Genomic DNA, 9,873 nt, shown 5'->3' on the forward strand with positions numbered 1-9,873 from the left:
CGAAGCCCTGTCCCTGGCTTCAGGAATTAGGTTTCAAAAGCACTCAGCAGCATTGGCGGTTTTTATTGATATAATTAAGAGGTTCAGTAGAGAGTAAAGGAATTGGCGGCTCAAGCCTTGGAAATCTCCGGATTTTATACATGACGTAGCGGAGGCTTACAAAGGGGCTGGGGGGTAGATCAAGGACTTGAAAGTAGGTCGTCATCTGGATCCAACGTGGTCAAAAAGCCCGTTGGTCGAGCTCAACGCCACAGCGCGCTGTGCCAGGAAGACTTTATTCCGCGCTTCCTGGGATAGAGACAGGTGGAGGTGAGACACACCTCCTCTCCCCCAAGTCAAGAACCCCTTCCCAGGGACCGGCCTATCTCACTGTCTCAATCTGGCGTTTGAGCTCAGAGATGAGGCGTCCATAGGAGTTAGCCAGAGCCACTGTATATGCCATCAGGATGCTAGGAGAGAGAGGAATTGAAGTCACATCTGAAAAGGCTTATATTATCTTCAAGCTACGGCTCTGTAGAAACCAGGAACTGAACCTTCAAAGCCCCTCCCCCTCTCTCTAGCCTTCCAGCTCCTCCTCCCTCGGAATCAGGAATCCAGGCCGAAGCCTTCCTCCTTCAGCCCCAGGAATCCGGAGCCCCAGCCCGACGCGCCCCCAGATCTCAAAAATTCAAACTCAAACCCATTAGTCTGGGCCTCCTCACCTGGAGATCAGCAGAAGGGGTATAGCAAAAGCTTGGGTCCCCAAAAAGAAGAGGAAGTTCTGGGCTGTCTGAGGGAGGCTCTCAATGGACTCAGGGATCTGAGCCCAGATGGAAGACTTGCCCTGGAATGGACCGCACACCTTAGAAGGTGGGATCCTAGAGGTGGAGACAGGATGGGTTCAAGTATGTCCAGAGTTAGAGCCCGGGATGGAGGCAAAAGGAGGGCGGGAGGCAGGAGTGTCTGCCACTTACACGAAGATGCTGTAAAGCACGGGAATAGCAGAGAGGACCAGGCCCAGGAGAAGGACCACGGGGAAAAAGAAATTTGCTGTGGAAGCTCGGAAGGTGCGGGAGGCCGGAGAGCAGGTGGAGAAGAGAGTGAGCTGACAGAGGAAGAAGAAGAAAAGGGGATCTGAGACCCAAAAGTCCCCCACGTCTTCTTTTTCCTCATCCGGGAGTCCCTCCCTCTTCCCTCACCAGGCAGGACCCAGGAATCTGGGCCCCCATCGCTCAGACCTATAAGTCGAGATACACTGGATCCCTCCTTCCCCCACCCACGACCCTGCCCTCTAGCGCTCTCCTCCCACGGGACCTAGCAGCCAGAGTCCCCAGCATCCTCCTTCCCCAGACCCCCTCACCTTCTTCAGATAGAAAAGCAGTAGGAACTTGACTGTGTTGAGCAGAGGCAGTAAAGGGCAGAAAAAGCTCCCCACCCAGACTACAGTCTGCGAATATATGAGCCTCAGCACCTCGTCTGGCACCTGGAACTCCTGGTTTCCCGCCAGACGACACAGTGCCCCTGGACAGAGGCCACAGAATATCCTGAGGGACGGGACGGAGCGATCAGAGGCGTGCTGGGGAAGTTTCCCCGCCCCACCGTCCTGCTCCAATCAAACAGGGTCATTAAGGGGCGGGGCTTTTCAAGGTCACGTGGATTCGGGTGTGCTCAGGGGTGGAGCCTGAGGACTACCAGGCTAGAGGTACCAAGGCGGTAGGACGCGGGCAGAGGGAAGTAACTAAATAACATGGATGTCGGGACCTGTGGACTTAGAGCAAGAACAGGGGGAGTCAGAGGTGGGGATAAGAAAAGGGGTGGAGCAAAAGGGGAAGGAGGACTACACCCTTGGGCAGGGCCACAGAGGGGCGAGGCTCTCACTTGCGAGGGAATTGGATGAACAGCATGACCGCCAGGCCAGTCAGTAGATCAAAGACCAGGAGTTTGTACATTTCTTGGCCCAACCGAGTCTCCCAGCACTGAAGAAGAAATGGGTGGGCAAGACCTCCAAACCCATGTACTCGGAGGCCCAAGCATCTGAGACTCCAAAACTAAAGTTTGTGAGACCCCACCCAGGCCTTCTCTGGGGGTTTTCAGTTTTTTCAAGCATCCATCCCATGTCCAGCATCCCAAGCTCCTCCTTCCTTCCAAGTCAAGGGGTTTGGACCACCCAGCTACTTCTTTCACCCAGGGATCCTGGATTTCCAACTGCATATGGTGGTCCTACCTTTAGGCCCAGGAATGCCACAAGTGGCATTCTCACCCACAACATTCTCACCGGAAGTTCTTTGTAATTGTAGCCACAGGTCTTGCATGCTTCAGCCTCACGGTCGCCCCCACAAGTGATCTGATTCCAGAGAGAGAAGAGCAGGACCAGCAGGGAGGCGAGGCGTAGAAACACAGTCCTACGAGAAGAAACAAAGAAATGGACTTGCACTGACCCAACGCCCACCACAAGTCAGCTCCCTTCTACATGGAGTGCGCTCATGATTTTCCCTGCTTGATGGACGAGGCTACTGAGGCTCAGTGACAGCCTGGATTTGAATCCACAAAGCCCAGGATAGCATATCTGCAAGACTTCCTTATCTTATCTGAAGAACCCATGACCCTCAGATGGTTCCCTTCCCCGTTCTCCCAGCACCCCCATCCCATCCATCCCATCCCACAAGACTGGAACCTGAGCAGGATGAAAACGACCTGGCGGCTCCGGGTGAGGCCCTCCAGTGGGGCGATAAAGTTGAACACAAAAGGCAGCACGAAGTTGACCACAGAGATGAAGATTGATGGAAGATAATCCACCACAAGCTTTAGCAGCGGCGTCTGCTGAACAAGGGTCATCTCCTGGGAGGGAGGGTGGTCCAAGGAAAGTGGCATGCTTAAGGTCCTCCACAGCCTTTTCTTCCCTCAGGACCCAAAAGTCCCTGGTCCAATCCACATCCCCATGCCGCCTAAGATTCCAGGAATCCTAGACCTCATTCTCCTCTCACGGCCTTCCATCCTTGGAATTGTAGGTACCAGAACCCCAGGGCTCTCCTTCCCCCAAGACCCTCTGCACCTGCAAATCCACGGTGTACCCTGTAGCCCAGTAGATGCCGTAGAAGGCCGCCCCCAGGAGCGCTAACACCAGCAGGTTGAGCAGTAACCGCACCAACCACACCTTGGCTCGCTGGCCCATTGTCTGCGTTGCAGCCTGGCGCCAGACCAGTGCTTCCTCCAGCTCCACCTAAGGCCAGGAGACAGGTCTACATGGGCTCCAAACCCGTCTGAATGGGTTCCTGTATGATGATCCTGAATCTCCCCTCAAATTGAACTGATGTAGCCCTCCCATGCTCTAACGATCTCTACAGACCTATGCCCCACGCCCTCCTGGCTGTCCTTGGGACCACTTGGATCTTTTGGCAGGCCCCTCCGCGGCCCCGCCCTGCACCTAAGCCCCACCCCTCCTCGGTCCAACCCAGAATCCCAGGTCCCGCCCTGCACTGCTTACCTGGAATTCTAGTTCAACTTTTTGAAGCCCCGCCCTCTCTGGCCACGCCAACCATCTCACTGAACCAAGGTATTTTAACACCCCCTCCCCCAAGGACTTTTTCCTGCACCCTTTGACCTCTGGCTTCCCTAGCGTGGCCTTTTCTTAGCCCTGTCATATCCCAAGACCGGCCTCCTCAGAAGAAAGGGCTGCCTCGCTTCTCTCTGGAAGCCCTGTTGCCGGCCAAGGCCAGCGTCTCATCTCAGCCTGGACCAGCCACCCCAAGCGCACCTGCAACTCATACAGAATGATGCGCTGGCGCAGCCGCACGTTTTCCTTCCCACAGAGGCCAAAGTCCCAAGCCGAGAACACGCGGTGGCTGTAGCTGGTCAGAGCCCCAGACTCAGCCAACAATGTCTGCTTCAGCCCGGACACCGACCTGAGAAAGGAGAGACCCAGAAAACAAGAGTTTGTGGGAAAACAACCATTAGTGGGGGTGAGGCACCTTTTTTATAGGACAAATCCAAGATGAATTCTAAGGCCTCTGGTATATTGCCAGCTGCCACCTGATGGAGAGTCAAAGAGGCAGGAATACATAAGGTCATTTGGACCAAAGGCCAAGAGACGTTTAGAAGTAGACCTGGGGTGCACACATCCAGGAGACTCAGAAACCTAGGACAGAGTGACAGAACTTCACAGAATGGGGAGGGACATGGGAAGGAAATAGGAAAAGGGGGCAGGTAAAGACACTCAAGAGAGGGGTCAGAGGCCTAGAGGGCCAGAAGGGGCAGGGACAGAGATCCAGGGAAAGGATAGAGAACCAGAGAAAGGGACAGAAACAGAACTGGGCAAAGAGATGAGGTCCACCTTCCTTGCTCTGACCAAGGCCTATCCTCTCTCCACAGAACACCTCAAAAACAACCTACCCATTTGGGCACCAGTGCACCAGTGGCTCACTCCTGTAATCCTTGCTACTCAGGAGGTAAAGATCAGGAGGATTGAGGTTCAAAACCAGCCCAGGCAAATAGTTCTCAAGACCCTGTCTCAGAAAACAAAAACCAAAACCAAAAACAAACTCTCATCACAAAAAAAAAAAAGGGCTGGTGGAGTGGCTCAAGGGCTAGGAGCACCTGCCTAGCAAGCATGAGGCCCTGAGTTCAAATTCTAGTGCCACCAAAAAAAAAAAAAAAAATCCACCAACCCCAAACTGAATTCTGGATATTCCCTAACAAGTCTGCTCATTCTCAAAAGATGTTAACTCCATGGTTCCGGTTGCTCAGGCTAAAACAGAAAGTGTTGAGACACAGTCTGGCTATGTAGCCCGGATGGCCTCAAACTCTCCATCCTCCTGTCTCAGCCTCCCAAGTGCTGGGATTTCAGGCATGCACCACCACACCTGGCTTCCCAGGGAATCATTCTTCCATTTTTGTACCACACCCTTCATGAAACCAATTAGGAAATCCTTGCCCCTCAAAATAAATCCAGAGTCTCCATTTATATAAAGTGCAAAAACAGGCCACAGAGTGTGAATGGAAGGATGGTGGTTTTTCTGTGTGTAGACTATAGTATTGTATTTTGTGCCATCTTTCTTGATACCAACATGAGCTTGCCAAACTCTACCTTTTTATTTGTGTACTCTTTCCAGATATGACAAGTGCCTTTTTTTTTAAATTTTGCAATACTGATATATGACATCAGGACCTCATATTTGCTAGGCAGGGGCTCCATCACAAACACCACCATTGTTGCTCTAGTTATTTTTCATGTAGGGACTCGTGCTTTTTGCCTGGAGCTGGCCTCAGATCAAGAGCTCCCAAGTAGCTGGGATGACAGTTGCATATCACCACACCCAGCTTTTTTGTTGAGATGGTGACTCACTAACTTTCTGCCTAGGCTGGTCTTGAACCCCCATCTTCCAGATCTCTGCCTCCCCAGTAGCTAGGATTACAGGCATGAGTCATCTTGCCCAATGACATGTGACACTTTTAAAAACTGAAAACTAAATCCAAAATTGACTCTTTGTCACCACCTTACTTCTGTCACCTAAATCTAAGCCACCATCTGTAATCTGGATTATTGTAGCATTCTTAACACACACACACACACACACACACTCCTTCCCTTTCTCCCTTTTTCCTCTCCTTCTGCCTCCCTCTCTTTTCCCACAAACACACAAGCAAATTCTTTTAAAACCTGAATCAGATCAAGATGGTGTTTATTCAAGAACCCACAAGGGCCAGGTGCCAGTGGCTCACGCCTATAATCCTAGCTACTCAGGAGGCAGAGATCAGGAGGATTGAAGTTCGAAGCCAACCCCAGGCAATTAATTCTTTGAGACCCTATTTCCAAAATACCTAACACGCTGTTGGCGTGGCTCAAGGTGTAGGCCCTGAGTTCAAGCCCCAGTACCGCAAAAGAAAAAAAAAAAAAAAACTCACAAGGATTCCATCCAAACACTCCAGGCTCGCTCCTGCCTGGTTCTGGCCATAGCCTCTGCCTGGAATAATCCATCCCCGCCCCAGGCATTTGCTTGGCTGAAATTCTCACCTCCCAGATATCATTACTGAAATGCCTGCCATGTTCTCAATGAAGCTCTCTTGGACCACCTATTAGTACAGCAGCCCATCAGGCATTACTGTTCATCCCCCTGGCCCATTGCCCTGAGCAGCTTCCAACAGTGGCTCACAGCCTCTGGCCTGTCTCTCCTTTCTACAATGTAAGCTCCACCTGCCAAGACTTTTGGTTTGGTTTGTCTGTTTCACTCAGTATGGAATCCCAACTGTTTACAGCAATGTGTGGCACACAGCAGGTGCTAAGTAAATTTTGTTACACAAATAAATGAATCACCTCTATATATTTACTATATAGCACTGTTACCCATTGGAAACATGCAATTCATGAGCTCATTTAATATCTTACCTTCTACACTGAACTCTAAGTCCATGGGGGAAAAAAAACTTGCCATTTTGTATTCCTCGCCTTGACCTTTACACATGAGATGCATTTTTTCTTTCTTGCTTGCTTTCTCTCTCTCTTTCTTTCTTGTGGTACAGGGGTATGTACTCAGGGAGCTTGCTAGGCAATTACTTTCCCACTTGAGCCATACCCCACACCCCCAACCTTTTTTGCTTTGGTTATTTTTGAGATAGGGTCTCACATTTTTAAATTTCTTTTTTCTTTTCTTTTCTTCCCACCCACACCCACACCAACTCATTGGATGGTACAGGATTTGAACTCAGGGCTTCATGCTTGCTAGGCAGGTGTTCTACTCCTTGAGCCACACTTCCAGCCCAAGGTCTCGAATTTTTGCCTCAGTGGCTTGGACTGAGATTCTCCTACTTATTCTTTCTTCATAGCTGGGACTCCTGCACCATGACGCAAAACTTTGTGTGTGTGTTTGTATGTGTTACTGGGATTTGAACTCAGGGCCTCGCACTTGTTAGGCAGGCACTTTACCACTTGAACCACACCTCAGCCCTATGTCCACTATTTTTGTTGTTTAGATGGGGTCTTCTTAACTTTTTATTCAGGCTGGCTTGGAATCTTGATCTTTCCCTAATTCCCGAATAGCTGGAATTACAGACATGACAAACCTAGGGCCTTGTGCACAGTAGGCAAGGACTTTACCATTGAGCAACAGCCCAACCAAGAAGGATCTTAAAAAATAGAGCACTTGGCTGGTGGAGTGGCTCTAGTGGTAGAGGACCTGCCCTAGCAAGCATGAGGCCCTGAGTTCAAACCCCAGTACCGCCAAAAAAAAGGAATGCTGGGTGCCAACGGCTCATGCCTATAATCATTTAATCATTGCTACTTAGGAGATTGGGAGGATCACAGTTCAAGGCCAGCCCAGGCAAATAGTTTGAGAGACCTCATCTCCAAAATAATAAGAGCAAAATGGACCAGAGGTATGACTCAAAGCAGTAGAGCACCTGCTTTGCAAGTGTGAATCCCTGAGTTCAAACCCCAATCACCCCCCCCTCCAAAAAAGAACCAAAAGAAAAGAAAAGGAAAAAAAAGGAGAGGAAAACTCTTGGGGAGGGGTCTTCAACTACCACATCTTGCTCCCCTCCAGCCAGGTGGTCGGGTTGTGGGGGTCACTGACCGATGCAGGATGAGCAGCAGGCAGATGAGGCCAATGGCAAAGACTGAGCACAGGTAGGTGACTGCCACATTGGAACGGGGTGGGTAGAACCCATAGAACAGAGGGGACCATTCAAGGTAACCCTAGGGAGACAAGGGCAGAGCAGTGGTCACTGTAGGGCAGGGTGGAGGCAGGGGGCAGGAAAGCTGGGCAATTAGGGTGTGCAGGTTACAGCTTGAGAACAGGTCATTGAGGACACTAGGGCTCATAGGTGCCAGGGGCAGGGCGGTGTCCTCCCAGGGAACCTGGTACCCACCTCTCCAGAGAGCAGGTTGAAGAGCTGTGAGGGGAAAGAGACCAGGCCCTGGGTGTGGGTGCTGTAAGAGCCGCAGGAAGAGGAGATATTAGGGCGAGGGGATTCCAGGGGAGCCCCTTCCAACCAGGTGGGCAGCAGCGTCATGCAGACTTCAAGCACAGATGCCATCATGTTGAGAAACAGCAGGAAGCGCAGAAGGGAGAAGTAGGACTCTGTGCCTGCACCAAACTGACCTGCAGGGGGCAGCAGTGAGGGCTCAGGATCCTTATCTGGTGCAGCCAGGTCAGAGTTCAGGTGGTTAGGGTCCCAAGTCTCCTGCCTCAGTCCTCCTCCCTCACACCTAGGGGTCAGGCTCCAGCCCTCCTCCCTCAGACTCCACCACACCCCCAATCCTCTTCAGCGTCCATGCCCAGGGCTGGAGGGTTTGCAAGCCTTCCTTCATCTTTTCCTTAGACTTGGAAACCTTCAGGGCCCAGTGGGAAGCCTTAGATTCAGAGCTGTCCGCCACTTGGTCCTTGGCCTGACTCTTCCTGGAAGGGAAACAGTCAGAAACAGACAACGAAGAGATCCCAACTGGGAACCACCCTGAGGTAGAAACACCCAATATAACAAAGGACCTAACTTATGGCACACTATAGTTCCCATAATGTGGAATATTTGGTAGTGACAAAAAAGAGAAACAAATATAACCTATTCAGGAACAAACAGAAAAGGTAGCCTCCAGTGTCTGAGGCACCAGGATCACTTGGGAAAACAAACAAACAAACAAAGATAGAGCCAGGCTAGCCAGGCTGAAGAAGGAGGATGAAGAGTTTGAGGCTACCCTAGGCTACATTACAAGACTGTCTCAAAAAAAAAAAAAGAAAACCAAAATGTCTACAAGATTCTGTTGACAAAATTCTGATCGAGCTCAATGGAACTGAGCTCCAGAAAGATATAGCCTGGTGGAAAAGCCATAAAGATAACAAGGAAGCGATCTCTTAAAGTCAGGGAAGGAGTTATGTGGTGGGGAGGAATGGTGTCAGGGATGTGTGAGCCTCACCTGTGTGCCCGTCTTGCCTGCATAGGCCATGGCAGTTCCCGAGATGGGTGAGGATCCTGTAGCTCCACTGGGGCAGCACCTGCAAAGGACTGGAGGCTTCTTCCTCCATCTTCCTCCTCTTCCAGTGTCCCCCACGGCACCACACCAGGGCCACGGTACCGAAGAGTAGCTACACTGGGGAGCTCATTCAACACAGAGGCAAGTGACCGGCCTGGGCAGGAGAGCAGAGGGCTGAGGACCCAGGGGTCCAGGCCCCAGCCCTCCCCCCTCAGACCCAGGAGTCCATACCCCAGCTCTCCTCCTTAGACTCAGGGATCCAGACCCCAGGTCTCCTTCCTGAGACCCAGGGGTCCAGGCCCTAGTCTCCTTCCTGAGATCCAGGGGTCCAGGCCCCAGACCTCCCCGACTCCTAGACTCCCCTATCCCCCAGGCTCCTTCTATGCTATGGTTGAGGAATTCAGGTTTCAATTTCCTTTTGACCCTTGCCCCTCCTACATCTGAGACACTAGAGTCCCAGCCCCTGGCCCTCTCTTCCTGCAAGACAAGAGTCTAGGTCTCCAGCTTTCTTCTCCTCAGATCCAGGTGTTCCACCCTCCAGTTCCCTTCTCAGTAAACCCTTTGGCCTTTTGTTCTCAGGACACAGCTTCCCCCTCCTCCCCCAGGCCCAAAGTTTGGATAGACCTAAACTCTTCTGGTTCTCCCACCTCCTCTGGTCTCCTGGGGGTCTGGCCACCCCCCAGAGGGGCCCCAGGCTTCTGCTATCCAGGTTCGGCTTCCTTCCATGGCCCTAGACAGTTGTTTCCGTCTCTAGTGGCCCCCAGGGCGGGGACTGCACTAGATAAAGGGAGGGGCCTGGGGCAGGGCTATACCTGGCCACCAGGTGGCCTGAAGAGAATACAACACACTTCCCGTAACTCAGGGCCACTGCTGCGAAAGTTCTTCTGGGAACTGAAGTCCTGAGCAGGCTGGTCTGCTTCCGAAACCCAGGGCAG

General features: G+C 51.7%; 1 protein-coding gene across 8 annotated transcripts; it reads right to left on the reverse strand.

Moving 5' to 3' along the window:
* Positions 1–43: 43 nt before the first annotated feature.
* Tmc4 (transmembrane channel like 4) lies at positions 44–9,817 on the reverse strand. 8 transcript variants are annotated; one of them, XM_074058179.1, is made up of 15 exons: positions 9,586–9,817; positions 8,882–9,092; positions 8,224–8,369; positions 7,840–8,072; positions 7,545–7,666; positions 3,734–3,881; positions 3,032–3,199; positions 2,654–2,817; positions 2,255–2,381; positions 1,858–1,955; positions 1,340–1,523; positions 954–1,084; positions 702–857; positions 371–449; positions 44–288 (listed from the first exon to the last, which is right to left on the reverse strand). In XM_074058179.1, the coding sequence occupies exons 1-15, from the start codon at positions 9,662–9,664 to the stop codon at positions 202–204; spliced, it is 2,133 nt and encodes a 710-aa protein (XP_073914280.1). In that variant the 5' UTR covers positions 9,665–9,817; the 3' UTR covers positions 44–201. The 8 variants fall into 8 exon arrangements, with proteins under 8 accessions (XP_073914280.1, XP_073914285.1, XP_073914283.1 ...); XM_074058184.1 differs by lacking the exon at positions 8,224–8,369; XM_074058182.1 differs by lacking the exon at positions 954–1,084 and having other exon boundaries at positions 702–823; positions 1,451–1,523.
* Between the last annotated feature and the right edge of the window lie 56 nt (positions 9,818–9,873).

This window comes from Castor canadensis, chromosome 16 (genome assembly GCF_047511655.1).
Source record: "Castor canadensis chromosome 16, mCasCan1.hap1v2, whole genome shotgun sequence".
NCBI classification, from domain to species: domain Eukaryota; kingdom Metazoa; phylum Chordata; class Mammalia; order Rodentia; family Castoridae; genus Castor; species Castor canadensis.